General features: G+C 38.9%; 1 protein-coding gene across 1 annotated transcript in view; it reads left to right on the top strand.

Annotated features, from left to right (window-relative positions):
• The window catches only part of TAOK1 (TAO kinase 1), a 180,549-nt gene that overhangs the window by 105,919 nt on the left and 55,759 nt on the right, over positions 1-18,871 (top strand). The window contains exons 9-11 of the mRNA XM_037743274.1: positions 8,936-9,077; positions 12,127-12,208; positions 17,419-17,586. Coding sequence (XP_037599202.1) covers positions 8,936-9,077; positions 12,127-12,208; positions 17,419-17,586 — 392 coding nt within the window. The remainder of the gene's footprint in view (positions 1-8,935; positions 9,078-12,126; positions 12,209-17,418; positions 17,587-18,871) is intronic.

The following is an 18,871-nucleotide window of genomic DNA, read 5'->3' on the forward strand; positions in this document are numbered from 1 at the left end:
AAGGCTGACTTTATTCAACAGGGGCCATGATGATAGGTATATGGATCACTGTAGCAGGGTCTTGCAGTAAGGGAGAGAGATTGGACTCAATTTCCTGTAGCAGTTTGATTTTATGCACATATTTGGTTCAGTTGCTCATAAATGGAACTGTGCTAAAAACAGTGGACCATCATAACTTATGTGAGCCAGTAAACTGTCACTATAATTGAAGATGCTGCCCATCTTCTTGCTCTGGATTTCCCAGTGGAAGTCTACCAGTCCAATAGTCTTTTCCTTTTTATCTTCATATAAAATTATTGCATTAAACTTTATTTATTTATTTACTTTTGAGACAGGGTCTTGTTTTGTTGCCCAGGCTAGAGTGCAGCCGTGCAATCTCAGCTTACTCTAACCTCTGCTTCCTGTGATCAAGCAATCCTTCCACTTCAGCCTCCTACGTTGCTGGGACTACAGGTGCATACCACCATGCCAGACTAATTTTTTGTGTTTTTAGCAGAGACAGGATTTCGCCATGTTGCTCACTCAGGCTGGTCTCAAACTGCTGGGCTCAAGCTATCCTCCTGCCTTGGCCTCCCACAGTGGGGGGATTTCAAGCATGAGCCACAGCACTGCCTAAACCCTTCTAAAAGGAGTGACCAAGGATGGAAAATAATACTTTAAAAGTAAAATCCATTGGTAATTTTGATTAATTATTATCTACCTGAGTTTGTCAGTAGTTATCTAAAACAAATAGGGAAAATGAGGTAAAATAAAGGTATAATCTTGCTTATGTTATGATTTCTTTTATAACCAGACTACCTTGCAGTCCAGTTTTTTTCCTAAAATGTAATCTTAGTATTTTCAGTTTTGTTGGAATTCCTATGTTAGCTACTGCCTTCAAGCTCTACATCCTCCTTTTTGTTTTGTAGTTTAACAGCATCAACAAACAGATTTGGAGATTACCATAATGTCATTCTCATGATTTCTTTGTCTTAATTTGAAGTTGGCAAAACTGTTTCTTCCATTTGAAAATACCTTTAAGTGTCTTAAACTCTAATCTCTATTCTTTTATCTATGATTCTTTTTCCTACCTAGAGATCCTAATTAATTTCTTAAGAAGCCTAGATATACATGTAGAGAAACTGGCTAATGTACTCCTTGCTCAAGGGGTCCTTTTACATTCTTAATGCTGGCTGGTGCATATATGTGCCGCTCAGTGATAGTGAAATTGCATTAATGGACCTGTTAGATTTCACGGATACATTTTAAGATTTATTTGATTAGAATATATTTGTTAGCTCATTGTTCCGCTTAGAACAAAATCTACCTAAACTCTAGTTTCCGTGAAATGACTTCTTATTTCTAGCTTCTTTTTATTCTAGTTCATAAAACAGAGTTCTTTCACAAAAGAAGTTTTTATACTTATAATAAAGCAACTTTAGATGTGACTACCTTTAAATAATTTTATGTGGGTGAAATATTTGAAAGAATATTTTAGAATTTTAGACATTTATTTGGTATCTTTGCTTTTATAATCTTTCATAATAACTGTAAACATTTTACTTATAAATGTTTTGAATATTTTGAAGTGCTAAGTCTGATTATGGTTCTAATTGAAAGATCTAAAGTAGCACTATATTTTAAGCCTGATTATGGTTCTAGATGAAAGATCTAAAGTAGCAAAGGCCAGGAAAACTTTCTGCAGTGAAAGAAGTTGTTCTGTATCTGTGGCTTTTCAGCTAAGGGACTGAATTTTCTAAGGTTTCATTTAAATACATTAGCATTTAAATAGTCCCATGTGGCTAGTTAGCTACCCTGTTAGATAACACAGGTCTAGAGGTATGATTTTCTTTTCTTTCTTTCTTTCTTTCTTTTTTTTTTTTTTTTTTGAGACAACTCGCTATATCACCCAGGCTGGAATGCAGTGGCACAATCTTGTCTCACTGCAGTTTCCACCTCCCAGGTTCAAGGTATTCTCCTGCCTCAGCCTCCCGAGTAGCTGAAACTACAGGCGCCAGCCACCATGCCCAGTTAATTTTTGCATTTTTAGTAGAGATGGGGTTTCACCATGTTGGCCAGGCTGGTCTCGAACTACTGACCTGAGGTGATCCACTCACCTCCGCCTCCCAAAGTGCTGGGATTACAGATGTGTGGTACGATTTTCAATACAAATTAGATTCAGTCTTGGGACACATATTTATTATAATATGCTTTTCTACTTTGGAAGAGTTAAGGATAGCAAATTAAAGCAAACTATTTTCTTACAGTATAGGTAAGAGAAAAAATTTACATCAATTATACTGTTATTGGTCTTGATAAACGTAGTTGTGAATAGATATGACTCTTTCATGCTTTAGTGTCACAAAGGTTGAAATTACTTGGTTATGTCTTAATACCAAGAAATCTTATAATACATAACTTTTTGTGAGTGGGTTTCTGTGTTTCTTTATAGTTAATCTGATGAAGATTCTTTGTTGTTCAAGCTGCATGATTATATAATCATCTTTATAAAAATATTAATTTACCATTTTTAATTAAATGTCTACGATGTGAAATTGTAGAAATACGAAAGGAGTGAAAAGAAAATAAATTATCCATCATTCTACTCTCAGCTGGGTACAGTGGCTTACGTTTCTAATCCTAGCACTTTGGGAGGCCAAGGTGGAAGGATTGCTTAAAGCCAGGAGTTTGAGACCAGCCTGGGCAGCACAGCAAGACCTTGTCTCTATCAAAACCAAGAACAATTAGCTGGGCATGGTAGCCTCACACCTGTAGTCCCAGCTACTCAGGAGACTGAGGTGAGAGGATGCCCTTTAGCCCAGGAGTTTGAGGCTGCAGTGAGCTATGTTTATGCAACTATACCTCAGCCTGGGTGACAGAGTGAGACCCTTTCTAAAAAAACAAATTAATTAAATTAAAATAATACAGGAAAGAAAAGGACACAAAGTCCTTCTTCTCATTGAGAGGAATAAATGAAAATAGTAACATTTGAACCCATTTATCTAACCTTTTGATGATCACTCTTCTGTATAAGTATATATAATTTGAACTGTTTCTCTGGAAATTTTATTATTGGACATTGCTTCTGAGGTTTACTTTCTAGACCATTCATTTTTTCTATCTCAGTTTCATCTAATTTCCTCTTGAGTTTTGGAGGTATTAATTTTACAGAAGCAATCCAAATTATTGGCAGACACATTTTAGAAATGTGCACAAGTTAATGAGGAATAGTATCTCTAACTTAAAATAAATTTGGTTTAAAGTTTAGTGGTGGCTCATGCATCTAATCCTAACACTTTAAAGGAGGCCAAGATGGGAAGATCACTTGAGCCTGGGAGTTGGAGACCCACCTGGGTAACATGGAGAAACCCCGTCTCTACAAAAAATAAAAAAAAATAGTTGGGTGTGATGGCATGGACCTGTAGTCCCAGCTGTTTGGGGGGTTGAGGTGAGAAGATCACTTGAGCCAAAGGGGTCAAGGTTGCAGTGAGCTAAGATCGCTCCACTGCACTCCAGCCCAGGTGACAAGGTGAGACCTTATCTCAAAAAAAGAAAAAAGTTTAGTAGTAGCTTATAAAAATTTGAGATAGAAAATATTTGGCCAGGTGCAGTGGCTCATACCTGTAATCCCAGCACTTTGGGAGGCCAAGGCGGGTGAATCACTTGCAGTCAGGAGTTTTAGACCAGCCTGGCCAACTTGGTGAAACCTCATCTATATTAAAACTGCAAAAATTAGCTGAGTGTGGTGGTGCATCCCTGTATTCCTAGCTACTTCGGAAGCTGAGACAGGAGAATCTCTTGGACCTGGGAACTAGAGGTTGCAGTGAGCTGAGATCACACCACTGCATTCTGGTCTGGGTGACAGATTGACACTCTGTCTCAAGAAAAAAAATGTTATTTGAATTTATGAGAGTCTAACAGATTGAAAATTTGGTGAATCTCTTCTGTGATTTTTAGCTAAGTTTAATGTTCTTTGATAAAATTGAGAGATTTCTAATTTAATCCTGAATGACAAAATTAAAAAGATATGTTCTGGTTTGATATATTGATGGCATATCTTTTAAAAGACTTAGTGACCAAGAGGTTGTTCACACTGTAGGGTGAAATGGAATGGGGATTCAGAATTTGAATAGGGAAAGGAGGGCATCTTCTTAAGAGGAGAGAAGATGGTTACAAAGATAGGATGTTGGTTGGTTACATAGGAGGAATTTATCAAATAGGAAAATATATTGAGGGCCGGGTGTGGTGGCTCATGCTATAATCCCAGCACTTTGGGAGGCTGAGACGGGCAGATCACCTGAGGTCAGGAGTTCGAGACCAGCCTGGTCAACATGGTGAAACACTGTCTCTACTAAAAAAAAATTGGCCAGGCATGGTGGCGAATGCCTGTAGTCCCAGCTCAGGAGGCTGAGGCAGGAGAATTGCTTGAACCTGGGAGGTGCAGGTTGCAGTGAGCCGAGATTGTGCCACTGCACTCCAGCCTGGGCAACAGAGCAAGACTCTGTCTCAGAATAAATAAATAAATAAATAAGTATGTATGTATGTTTGTGTGTATTATATACACACAAACATACATATATATATAAAGGATAATGAGAGCAGGGTTTCTCATTGTCAGAGAAGGACTTTACAAATATGCAAGAAGAAAGCTAGAATAAACACTATGGTGTTGGATTCGAATTTGAGATACTGTAGTGAATTTATTGTTTTTAAATAAGAATATTTATATCATGTATTTGTACACACAGGTGTATAAATTATATACCTGTATATATTCCCAACTCTGTTCATTGAGTATGTCTGAGAGCAGTGACACCCAAGTAGCAGTAAGCACACCTAGCACAACAGCCCTTTGGAGAAATCATTGATCCAGGGTCTGGGCTAGGGAAAGTACAAAATGAGGCTAGGACATCTGAGTGTACCAGAAAGCAAGAAAGTAACCAAGGAATAATGGGGTGTGTCCAAAAGACACAAGCCAGCTTAAAAAGGTTTCTACTGCTCAAATATGAGACAATTTGAACATCAAAATAAATGATAAATTATAACTTATTAAATAAAATCAAAATCTATGACTCTATACAATAAATAAATAAAATAATAAAATTGAAAGTTTTATGAGAAGCAGAATATTGATGTAGATTCAGAATACTGTCTTACAAAATACTTAATAATTACAAAGGAGAAAAGAAAAACTTTATCATGAAGAAGACTGGCAGACATGGGCCTTAAGTGATCAAAGTGAATGCCATCAGTAACAGAACTTCTCAAAGTCATGTGACACCTCATAGGATACAGTAAGCAAATTATAGCATTACCTCTCTGTGATATATTGCTGCCAAAAGTGTTTAGCCTAACTCTAATAATAGGAAATGTCAGAAAAACTCAAACTGAGGGACATTCTAGAGCCCCGTATGTCTCAGTATCTTGAGAGAACTGGTTCCAGAACCCCCACAGATTACAAAAAGTGCAGATGCTTAAGGCTCATATAAAATGGTGTAGTTTCTGCATATAACCTGTACATATCCTCCCAAATACTTTAAATAATATCTGGATTACTTATCATACCTAATACAATATAAATGCCATGTAAGTAGTTGTCTTAAAAATTTTTATTTTTATTGTTATATTGTTATTTTTATTTATTTATTTTTTTGAGACGGAGTTTCGCTCTTGTTACCCAGGCTGGAGTGCAATGGCGCGATCTCGGCTCACCGCAACCTCCGCCTCCTGGGTTCAGGCAATTCTCCTGCCTCAGNGTGTCTTGGTAACTTGCCCTTAATTCTCCGGGGTGTTTTCCCTATTCATTTCACAGCCTGGGATTACAGAAATAGTTTTTCTTTTTTATGAGACAGAGTTTCGCTCTTGTTACCCAGGCTGGAGTACAATGGTGCGATCTCGGCTCACCGCAACCTCCGCCTCCTGGGTTCAGGCAATTCTCCTGCCTCAGCCTCCTGAGTAGCTGGGATTACAAGCACGCGCCACCATGCTCAGCTAATTTTTTGTATATTTAGTAGAGACGGGGTTTCACCATGTTGACCCGGATGGTCTCGATCTCTTGACCTCGTGATCCACCCGCCTCAGCCTCCCAAAGTGCTGGGATTACAGGCTTGAGCCACCGCACCCGTCCCAAATTGTTATTTTTATTATTTTTTCCCCAAGCATTTTCAGTCTGTGGTTGAAATATTTCTATTGGTTGTTTCAGTCTGTGGATGCAGAACCCACAGATTCAGAAGGGCGACTGTACTTCAATTTGTCAAAGTCGTGACTTCAATTTTTACCTTAAGAAACTAAAAATGGCCATACTGCCCAAAGTAATTTATCGATTCAATGCTATCCCCATCAAGCTACCTATGACCCTCTTCACAGAACTGGAAAAAACCACCTTAAACTTCATGTGGAACCAAGAGAGAGCCCACATAGCCAGACAATCCTAAGCAAAAATAACATGGCTGGAGGCATCATGCTACCTGACTTCAAACTGTACTACAAGGCTACAGTAATCAAAACAGCATGGTACTGGTACCAAAATGGAGATTTAGACCAATGGAACAGAACAGAGGCCTCAGAGGCAACGCCACACATCTACAACCATCTGATCTTTGACAAACCTGACAAAAACAAGCAACGGGGAAAGGATTCCCTGTTTAATAAATGGTGTTGGGATAACTGAGTAGCCATGTGCAGAAAACAGAAACTGAACCCTTTCCTGACACCTTACACTAAAATTAACTCCAGATGGATTAAAGACTTAAACATAAGACCTAACACCATAAAAACCCTAAAAGAAAACCTAGGCAAAACCATTCAGGACGTAGGCATAGGCAAGGACTTCATGACTAAAACACCAAAAGCAACAGCAACAAAAGCCAAAATAGATAAATGGGATCTAATTAAACTCCAGAGCTTCTGTACAGCAAAAGAAACAATCATTAGGAGTGAACCGGCAACCAACAGAATAGGGAAAAAAAAAATTTGCAATTTACCTCTCTGACAAAGAGCTAATATCCAGAATCTACAAAGAGTGAAAACAGATTTACAGGAAATAAAACCCATTCAAAAGTGGGCAAAGGACATGAACACTTCTCAAAAGAAGACATATATGAAGCCAACAAACATGAAAAAATGCTTATCATCACTGGTCATTAGGGAGATGCAAATCAAAACCATATTGAGATACCATCTCATATCAGTTAGAATGGAGATCATTAAAAAATCTGGAGACAACAGATGCTAGAGAGGATGTGAAGAAATAGGAACATTTTTACACTGTTGGTGGGAGTATAAATTAGTTCAACCATTGTGGAAGATAGTGTGGCGATTCCTCAAGAACCTAAAAATAGAAATTCCCGTTTGACCCAGCAATCCCATTACTGGGTACATATCCAAAGGATTATAAATTGTTCTGTTATAAAGACACATGCACACATATGTTCATTATGGCACTGGTTACAATAGCAAAGACCTGGAACCAACCCAAATGCCCATCGATGATAGACTAGACAAGGAAAATGTGGCACATATACACTGGAATACTATGCAGCCATAAAAAACGATGAGTTTGTGTCCTTTTTAGGGACATGGATGAATCTGGAAACCATCATTCTCAGGAAAATGACACAAGAACAGAAATTCAAACACCACATGTTCTCACTCATGGTCGAGTGTTGAACAATGAGAACACATGGACACAGGGAGGGGAGCATCACACACTGGGGTCTGTTGGGGGGATTAGGGGAGGGACAGCAGTGGGTAGGGAGGTTGAGGAGGGATACCATGGGGAGAAATGCCAGATACAGGTGACGGGGGGATGGAGGCAGCAAACCACATTTCCATGTATGTACCTATGCAACAATCCTGCATGATCTGCACATGTACCCCAGAATCTAAAGTACAATAAAAAAAAAAATAAAAAAAAAAAAAAAAAAAAAAAAAAAAAAAAAAAATATATATATATATATATATATATATATATATATATAAACTAAACAAAGAGTAAAGTCAACACAAAATAAGCAGAAGGTAGAGGATAATAAAGATCAAAGCAGAAATCAGTTGAATAGAAAACTGAGAAACAATAGAGAAAATCAATGAAACCAAAAACTGGGAATCTTAGATCAAAAAAATTGTTAAACCTCTAGCCAAACTAATCACAAAAAAAAAAAGAGAGAAGAGACAAATTTCCAATATCAGGAGTAAGAGATAATAATCACTACAGATTTTACAGACATTAAAAGAGTAATGGGGAAATATGAACAATTTTATGTCAATAAGTTTGACCACTTGGATACAGCGAACACATTCCTTGAAGATTGCCAGTGCTCAAAGCTCACTATTGCTACTCAGGATATTACTAGGACACATGAATGAAAGTTGAACGTAGTTTGGGGATTAGATGATAGTCATGTATCACTATTAAATGGCCTGATCTAATGGATGTACTGTGGTTCCTTAGGAAAACGTTCTTCTTTATAGGAAATACACACTCAAGTATATATTAAGGATGGTGAGACATCAGGTTAGCAATTTATTTTCAATTGATTCACCTGAAAAAGTTTTTTGAGGCGGGGTGGGGGTGGTGACTGATGCCTATAATCTCAGCACTTTGGGAGACCAAGTTGGGAGGATTGCTTGAGCTCAAGAGTTCAAGACTATCTTGGGCAACTTGGTGAAACCCCACCTCTACAGAAAATACAAAAATTAATTGGGCATGGTGGTGCACACCTGTGGTCCCAGCTACTTGGGAGTCTGAGGTGGGAGGATTGCTTGAGCACAGGAGGTCAAAGCTGCAGTGAGCTGAGATTGTGCCACTGCACTGCAGCCTGGGTGACAGAGTAAGACCCTGTCTCAGAAAAAAAAAGAAAAAGAAAAAAAGCTCTTTGAACTCTACTTGCAGTTTTTTGGGTAAGTTTAAGACTGTTTCAAAATAAAATCATTTTTTAAAAAAAGTTGTGACCAGTACTTAAGTACCCCGGCACATATTTTAACAGGAATGTTTCTTTTACAGCGGAAAGGAAGCCTCCTTTATTTAATATGAATGCAATGAGTGCCTTATATCACATAGCCCAAAATGAATCCCCTACACTACAGTCTAATGAATGGTGAGTATTGTTAAGATATATTGCTCAATATTGAATAAATGAAATGCTTTTTTGTAATCTGTTATCAAAATGATTTAATTTCAATTAGGTAAAATGTATCACCTTATAATATATTAAAATAGGCTATTTTATCCTTTTAAATATTATATATATATCCTTTGTCATGTCTCCATTTCATAGCATATGTATAACAGTTCAGAAAAGGATGAATGATGTCACATGAATGCAGAAAATATTCATTTTCATAAGAATTTATATTTCACTTTTCCTTATCTAGCATTTGATAAATTCTAGGGGAATGTCGAGCATATTTAATAAATACTTTGTAATTCACAGATATATAAATTAGGGGTACTAAATTATTTAAAGATTACATAATTATGGCATATTGATATGAGTCTTTGCCACTTAAGAATGTGCCATATGCGCGGTGGCTCACGCCTGTAATCCCAGCACTTTGGGAGGCCGAGGCAGGTGGATCACGAGGTCAAGAGAACGAGACCATCCTGGTCAACACGGTGAAACCCCGTCTCTACTACAAATACAAAAAATCGGCTGAGCATGGTGGCATGTGCCTGTAATCCCAGCTACTCAGGAGGCTGGGGCAGGAGAATTGCCTGAACCCAGGAGGCGGAGGTGGCAGTGAGCCGAGATCGTGCCATTGCACTCCAGCCTGGGTAACAAGAGCGAAACTCCGTTTCAAAAAAAAAAAGAATGTGCCATATGGCTGGGCGCAGTGGCTCATGCCTATAATCCCAGCACTTTGGGAGGCTGAGGCGGGTGGATCACAAGGTCAAGAGATTGAGACCATCCTGGTCAACATGGTGAAACCCCGTCTCTACTAAAAATACAAAAATTAGCTGGGCATGGTGGTGCATGCCTGTAGTCCTAGCTACTTAGGAGGCTGAGGCAGGAGAATTGCTTGAACCCAGGAGGTGGAGGTTGCGGTGAGCAGAGTTCGCACCATTGCACTCCAGCCTGGGTAACAAGAGCTAAACTCCGCCTCAAAAAAAAAGAAAAGAATATGCCATATAACTCTACTAAACAAATATGTAATGCTAAAATTCTGTGCCAAAAGATTGTTTTCTCTATAACTCTACTTTGTGTTTAGAATTATACAGAACGAATCTTTTGACACTGAGTTTAGTGTTATGGTATGCTTTAGTACATTTTGCACTGCTATAACAGAATATCAGAGGCCAGGTAATTTGTAAAGAACAGATATTTATTTCTCACTTTATGGAGGCTGGGAAGTCCGGGATGAAGGCACTGGCAGATTAGGCCCTGGTCCTCCTGCTTCCAAGATGGTGCCTTTAACCCTGCATCCTTTGGAGGGGAGAAGCATTGTGTCCTCACATGGCAAAGAACAGGAGAGAGAGAGAACCCTCTCCTGCAAGTCCTTTTTATAGCAGCATTAACCCATTCATGACCTGAACAATTCCCATTAGGCCCCACCTCCCAACACTGTTGCATTGGAGATTAAGTTTCAGTATTGGTTTTGGAGAAAACAAAAACATTGAAACCATATCTGTTACGTACAAGTAATAAACAGATTGAACACAGACTGTGTTTGAGACTTGGGGATTTATAAAAGAATTTTTGCCTACAAGGAACTTAAAATCTTATTTGAATATTAGAGACAAACATTGACGGAGTAATTATTTACTGCCTTACTCATTGAACTCTTGTCAATAACACTATATAATAATGTGTTACAGACTTCTAATGTTTTTAAAAATACCTTTTTTTTTTTGGAGACTGAGTTTTGCTCATGTGCAGTGGTGCAATCTTGGCTCACTACAACCTCTGCCTCCCTAGTTCAAGTGATTTTCCTACCTCAGCCTCCCAAGTAGCTGGGATTACAGGAGCCCTCAACGACACCTGGCTAATTTTGTATTTTTAGTAGAGAAGGGGTTTTCTCCATGTTGGTCAGGCTGATCTCCAACTCCTGACCTCCGGTAATCCACCCACCTCAGCCTCCCAAAGTTCTGGCATTACAGGTGTGAACCACCGCATCTGGCTCTTAAAAATATTTATTTTTTTTTCGAGACGGAGTTTCACTCATGTTACCCAGGCTGGAGTGCAATGGCGTGATCTCGGCTCACCGCAAACTCCACCTCCCAGGTTCAAGCAATTCTCATGCCTCAACCTCCCGAGTAGCTGGGATTACAGGCACGCGCCACCATGCCCAGCTAATGTTTTGTATTTTTAGTAGAGACGGGGTTTCACCATGTTGACCAGGATGGTCTCAATCTCTTGACCTCGTGAACCACCCGCCTCAGCCTCCCAAAGTGCTGGGATTACAGGCTTGAGCCACCGCACCCGGGTCTTAGAAATATCTTAATTGGTTTTCTAGGTTTAATGGAAGTGTTATCCATTTGCTCAGGGGCACCAAATACTCAGGTGTAAAAATGCTCTCTCCAGAGCAGATAGAGTGATATTCTGAAACATGCTATATAGAAGACGATTCAAGGGGCAAATAAGAAAGAGCTTATTATAAGACAGCTTTTTTTTTTTTTTTTTAAAGATGGGGTTTCACCATGATGGCCAGGCTGGTCTTGAACTCCTGACCTCAGGTGACCCACCCACCTTGGCCTCTCAAAGTGCTAGGATTACAGGCGTGAGCCACAGGCCAAGAAAGCTTATTATAAGAGGTCTTATAATAAGAAAGAGCTTATTATAAGAAAGGCTTAGCAAAAAGGAAAAGAAAAGGGAAATGGAAAGGAATGTTATCTTGGATTTGAATGCAAAAATAAAAAGTAGATAGGCTTCCCTCATTCTGCCTCAATGTGGTATGTGTTGTGATATGTAAATATATAGGAGCAGGATTTTAAAGTTATCTGTGTGAGTTTATCTTTAGAAAATGGTAACCATTCATTGGTTGCTTTCCATTGATTTTCATAGACTTATATGAAACTATATAGTCTCTGCTTTTTTTTAAGAATTCCCTTTCCATTCCCCCTCCCACCAGTCGGCACTTGCCATGATTTGTGGATGTATTTTTAAAGGAAATAGCAATATGTTCACTTGATACTTTCCTTTACAATAGGTCTGATTATTTTCGAAACTTTGTAGATTCTTGCCTCCAGAAAATCCCTCAAGATCGTCCTACATCAGAGGAACTTTTAAAGGTCAGTTCTATTATAGTTTATTTTATTTTAAGACAGGGTCTCACTATGTCACCCAGGCTGGAGTGCAGCGGCACAATCACGACTCCTGCAGCCTTGACCACCAGGCTCAAGCGATCCTCCCACCTCGGCCTCCCAAGTAGCTGGGGCTACAGACACTCACCACTCTACCTGGCTAATTTTTGTGTTTGTGGTAGAAACAGGGTTTTGCCACATTGCCAAAGCTGGTATCGAACTCCTGGGCTCACATGATCCTCCTGCCTCAGCCTCTCAGTGCTGGGATTACAGGCATGAGCCACCAGTTCTATTATACTTTAAATTTGTTCTTATCCCTAAGAAATGATTGTAAAGAATGTATTTTATTATATGATTCTGAATTAGGATTAAGTAACTCTACTAGTTTTTACTGAAATACTTGTTTTTTTATACTGTTGTTTCTGGGAACTTTTCTTAGGTACTAAATTTTTTTTTCTTTTTTTATAGATACTAAATTTTTAAATTTTTTTTTTCAAATTGATTAGCTGCTGTTACCGTGTCTAAATATATAGCCAAGTATTCAAATAGCCAAATACTTATATGTGCAACAATATGTTCATGAGTTATAAATTTGAATTCATGTGGAATAGTGTCTTATTTCAAAGTTGATAAAACATAGTTGAACTTTTTGCTTGATTTGTTTTGTTTTGTTTTGTTTTGAGACAGAGTCTCGCTTTGTCGCCCAGGCTGGAGTGCAGTGGTGCAATCTCAGCTCACTGCAACCTCCGATTCCCTGGTTCAAGCGATTCTCCTGCCTTAGCCTCCCGAATAGTTGAGACTACAGGTGCCTGCCACCATGCCCGGCTAATTTTTGTATTTTTAGTAGAGACGGGGTTTCACCATATTGGCCAGGCTGGTCTCAAACTCCTAACCTTGTGATCTGCCCACCTTAGGCCTCCCAAAATGCTGGGATTATAGGTGTGAGTCACCATGCCCAGGCTTTTGCTTAATTTTTAGATCTGCCACACTTAATATATTGATCTGTCCAATATTAATATAATATGAAAGAAAGATATATAACATGAATGTATTTACATTACATGTGGGAGAAGAGGAGCTTGGAAATAATACTACTGTTTCCTTATTTGGATATATATTTTTCTAACTTGGCAATGAAATATTTTTAAAATATGTGCGTTCTATTCAGTTTTCAGCAGACTTGGTTAACTAATTTAAATACATGATTTGTGTATGCTTTCCGGTCTTAAAAATTATTTCATTTGAGGGTTGTCTTATTAATAGCAATAGTAATATTACTGACTTTATTATAGTTCTTAAAATATTTACGTTAGACAATGATAAGTAGGATTTGGCTTTATCTTTTTGGAACCCCAAGGAATCTTTTTAATCTTTTACTGTAAGATTTAAGTAAACTGGCTTGGCAAGGTGGCTCACACCTGTTATCTCAGCACTTTGGGAGGCTGAGGTACAGGTGAATCACAAGGTTAGGAGTTGGAGACCGAGACCAACCTGGCCAAGATGGTGAAACCCCATCTCTACTAAAAATACAAAAATTAGCTTGGCATAGTGGCATGCACCTGTAATCTCAGCTACTGAGGAGGCTAAGGAAGAAGAATCGCTTGAACTGGAGGCAGAGTTTGCAGTGAGCCGAGGTCGTGCCACTGCACTCCAGCCTGGGTGACAGAGTGAGACTCCATCTCAAAAAAAAAAAAAAAAAGAAAGAAAAAAAGAAAAAGATTAAGTAAACTATATTTACACTAATGTCTTAGAATTTCAAACAAGTTCAGTTTATTTCACTGACACATCAGTTAAAGCCACAAATTAATTTGAAAGAATCACATATATATTCAGTAGTATTATTTGCACCCACAGTGTATAGAAAAGCCATGCAAAATTTCAGTAACGGTTGAGAAATCCCAGGCAGTAAGCTTACTCGTCATTTAAGAAATGAAAGCCTGAATAAATAGGCACTCATAGTAGCTAGCAGAAGCGTTAATATAGCTAGGAATTATGTTGGTTAAAAAAAAAATAAGCAGCCAGCCACAGTGGCTCACGCCTGTAATCCCAGCATTTTGGGAGGCTGATGTGGGCGGGTCACAAGGTCAGGAGTTCAAGACCAGCCTGGCCAACATGGTGAAACCCTGTCTCTACTTAAAAAAAAAAAAAAAAAAAAAAAAAAAAAATTAGCCAGACATGGTGGTACGTGCTTGTAGTCCCAGCTCCTTAGGAGGCAGAGGTTGCAGTAAGCCAAGATCGTGCCACTGCACTCCAGCCTGGGTGACAGAGTAAGACTTGTCTCAAAAAAAAAAAAAAAGCAAAATCTAACAAACAGTGAAACTTAGAAATATAACATTTTATGTTTTGGATAAGACAATATTGTAAATAGTAGATCAGGCACGGTGGCCCATGCCTATAACCCCAACTCTTTGGGAGGCTGAGATGGGTGGATCACTTGAAGTCAGCAGTTTGAGATCAGCCTAGACAACATGACGAAACCCTATCTGTACTAAAAATACAACAATTAGCCGAGTGTGGTGGTGTACACCTGTAGTCCCAACTACTCAGGAGGCTGAGGCACGAAAATCGCTCGAACCCTTGGAAGCGGAGGTTGCAGTGAGCCAAGATAGCGCCACTGCACTCCAGCCTGGGCGATAGAATGAGATTCTGTCTCCAAAAAAAAAAAAAAGGAAAGAAAGAGGAAGACAATATTGTAAATAGTGGTATGCACCAAACTAAGGAAAAAGGAAGAATGTGACTGGCTTCTTACGTTCACCAAATATAAGGAAAAGAAGCCTTTCTAACTCACGTAGTAGTAACCCAGCCCACTGGTATTTGGTGATTAGATCCTAAGTCTGCATATATTAATAGTATTCATTTGCCTGGCCCCTAGTATGTATTATCACAGCCCTATTTGAAATGATAGGAAATATTTGTAATGAGCTTCTTATCTTTTGGCCTAATTACATTTCTGTTGCAGTCCATCATAAAGGAAAAAAAAGAAAAAAAATTAATAAAAAATTTTTAATGTATGAAGCTATTTATCATGTAATTAAAAATTGGAAATAGCTGCCCCAAATTAGAGTAATGTTTAAATAATTTGGTTTAAATAATGTTTAAATAATATTTCATCAAACATTTGATGAAATATTCTACAGGCATTATGTTTATAAGTTTTAAATAATAATTATTAATTTTTTGTTTTGGAGACAGAGTCTTGCTCTGTCACCCAGGCTGGAGTGGAGTTACATGATCTCAGCTCACTGCAACCTCCACCTCCTGGGTTCAAGTGATTCTCATGCCTCGGCCTTCTGAGTAGCTGAGATTACAGGCCTACACCTCCACGCCCTGCTAATTTTTTATATTTTTAGGGTTTCACTATGTTGGCCAGGTCAGTCTTGAACTCCTGACCTCAAGTGATCTGCCTGCCTTGGTCTCCCAAGTGCTGTGATTACAGGTATGAGCCACTGCGCCCAGCTAAAATAATAATAGTTATGACTGTGAAAATGGAATAAAATATTGTATGGAGGCTGGGCGCAGTGGTTCATGCCTGTAATCCCAGTGCTTTGGGAGGCCAACCTGGGAGGGTCAATTGAGGCCAGGAGTTCAAGACCACCCTGGGCAACATAGCAAGACCCTGTCTCCTCCACCCCCACCAAAAGAAGAAATATTAGCTGGAAATGGTGGTGCCTACCTGTAGTCATAGCTGCTTGAGAGGCTTGAGGTGGGAGGATTGCTTGATTCCAGAAGTTTAAGGTTACAGTGGGCTGTGATGCATAGTTAACAACTCTTTGCATAAAGAAGAAATAAATTTTGAGCTAACAAAGAAGGTAAAAGTTGTCTGATTCAAAGATATCTCATGGAACTCAAGGGATGGCAGAATATGTCTTTCTGGAATATACATGCTAACTGTGTATCTACAAAACAAATTTTATACATAGAAAATTTCTGAAAAGAAATATGTTACAGTGTAATAGTGATCATCATAATGGTCGAATTGTTTTTTCTACTTTTTGTATTTGATAAGGTTAAATTATATTAAATGCTAGGTTATAAAAAGCAGTAATAATTTAATGGCTTTTAATCCCTGTTAGTATTTTATGAAGAATATGGTTCATGCAGCATATAAAGGAACCCGTAATACCTAAGTTCGTCTTTCATAATTCACCATCACTAAATACATTCCTGTTGAAACCTAATATGACTTAGAACTGAACATGTTTTTTGTATGAAATCCTCAGTTCTTAGAATATGTAGACCTTGAAAGCTTTGATTGGGCTTAATTCTTAGTGTTTAGACCCTTCAATTTATTTTATTATTATTATTTTTTTTTTTTTTTGAGATATAGCCCAGGCTGGAGTGCGTGCAGTGGCGTGGTCTCGGCTCACTGTAACCTCTGCTTCGCAGGTCCCAGTTCAAGTAATTCTCCTGCCTCAGCCTCCCAAGTAGCTGGGATTACAGGCACGCACCACCATGCCCAGCTAATTTTTATATTTTTAGTAGAGATGGGGTTTAACCACGTTGGTCAGGCTAGTCTTGAACTCTTCTTGACCTCGTTATCCACCCGCCTCAGCTTCCCAAAGTGCTGGGATTACAGGCGTGAGCCACTGTGCCCCACCAACCCTTCAATTATTATTATTATTATTTTTTTGAGACGGAGTTTCACTCTCGTTACCCAGGCTGGAGTGCAATGGCGCGATCTCGGCTCACCGCAACCTCCGCCTCCTGGGTTCAGGCAATTCTCCTGCCTCAGCCTCCTGAGTAGCTGGGATTACAGGCACGCACCACCATGCCCAGCTAATGTTTTGTATTTTTAGTAGAGATGGGGTTTCACCATGTTGACCAGGGTGGTCTTGATCTCTTGACCTCGTGATCGACCCGCCTCAGCCTCCCAAAGTGCTGGGATTACAGGCTTGAGCCACCACGCCCGGCCATTCAATTATTTTAACTCTGCATTTTTAGTTGGCCAACAAAAATATGTTCAAAATAAAGAAAAAATATTATGTTCCATTTTTATAAAATGTACAGGAGTAGTTATGCACAGAGTACATGTATGTAAGTTATAATTTTATAAATAGAAGAAATTTAACAGAATCATTTAGCTAGAGATTATATGCATTATCTATCATAGGATATTATCTGTAGGGTCTGAGAAGGAGTACATTGGCATTAATTGAAGAAAAAAAGAAAATCAGCCTTTTACCTTCTACCCTATTTAGCACATGTTTGTTCTTCGGGAGCGCCCTGAAACCGTGTTAATAGATCTCATTCAGAGGACAAAGGATGCAGTAAGAGAGCTGGACAATCTGCAATATCGAAAGATGAAAAAACTGCTTTTCCAGGAGGCACATAATGGACCAGCAGTAGAAGCACAGGAAGAAGAAGAGGTAATAGATAAATGACTCCAATGTTGAGTTTTCTCTATTGGTTTCTTTCCTTATGCAGCTTGCCCTGCCATAATATACCTTATATACCAAGAGTTTCCAGGTTGTACTTTCTTAACACTGGTCCTATAAAATCCCAGTTAGGTGGGGGGACAAAATGTCCTTTTTCCTTGGAGAAATAAGAAAAATTAAAAAAAATTTTGTTTAAACTCTTTTTAATCATGTTAGATTGCATGTTTTAAATCCAACCCCTTTATGCTACACATTGTCATAGTGCAGGTTCTTTTATTAAAGAAAACTGTTCACCTTTGTTTAATCTAGTCCTTCTCTAATTTCTTGGCCACTGAACCCGCCCCCGCTTTTTTTTTGAGATGGAGTTTTGCTCTTGTTGCCCAGGCTGAAGTACAATGACGTGATCTCGGCTCACTGCAAACTCTGCCTCCCAGGTTCAAGTGATTCTCATGCCTCAACCTCCCGATTAGCTGGGATTACAGGCACACACCACCACACCTGGCTAATGTTTTGTTTTGTTTTGGTTTGGTTTTTTTTGTTTGTTTTGTTTTGTTTCTTTTCTCGTATTTTTAGTAGAGATGGGGTTTCACCTCGTGGCAAAGCTGGTCTTGAACTCCTGACCTCATGTGATCCACCCAGTTTGGCCTCCCAAAGTGCTGGGATTATAGGCATGGGCCGCTGTGCCTGGCCTAAACCCTTTTTTGACTGATTGTCCGTTCCATCTGATGTGCTTTTGGAAGTTCTTGAAATTACAGAATCTGAAGGTTGGATGTACTCTCTGAGAAGTCATGAGAAAGTTATTAGGCAGTCTACTTTGTCACCAAGGAAACTTGATTTCATTCTATCTACAGTGGTTTTGTTTGTTTGTTTTTTAAGATAGGGTTTTGTTCTGTAGCCCAGTTTGGAGGTGGCACAATCTCGGCTTACTGCAACCTTCACCTCCTAGGTTCAAGCGATTTTCTCCCTTCAGCCTCCTGAGTAGCTCGGACTACAGGCATGTGCCACCACACCCAACTAATTTTTTTTATTTTTAGTAGACACAAGGTTTCACTATGTTGGCCAGGCTGTCCTTGAACTCTTGGCCTCAAGTGATCTGTCTGCCTCAACCTCCCAAAGTGCTGGGATTATAAGTGTGAGCCACTGCACCCAGCCTACACTGTTCTAAAATACTCATTTTACAGATGAGGAAAGCATGGCTGAGAATTAAGTTGCTCACTGTAGATAGAGGAACATGGGTTCAAATTCATACCTCTTTTACTCTTTTTTTTTTTTTTTT

Source organism: Cebus imitator, unplaced genomic scaffold (assembly GCF_001604975.1).
Source record: "Cebus imitator isolate Cc_AM_T3 unplaced genomic scaffold, Cebus_imitator-1.0 Scaffold140, whole genome shotgun sequence".
NCBI lineage: Eukaryota > Metazoa > Chordata > Mammalia > Primates > Cebidae > Cebus > Cebus imitator.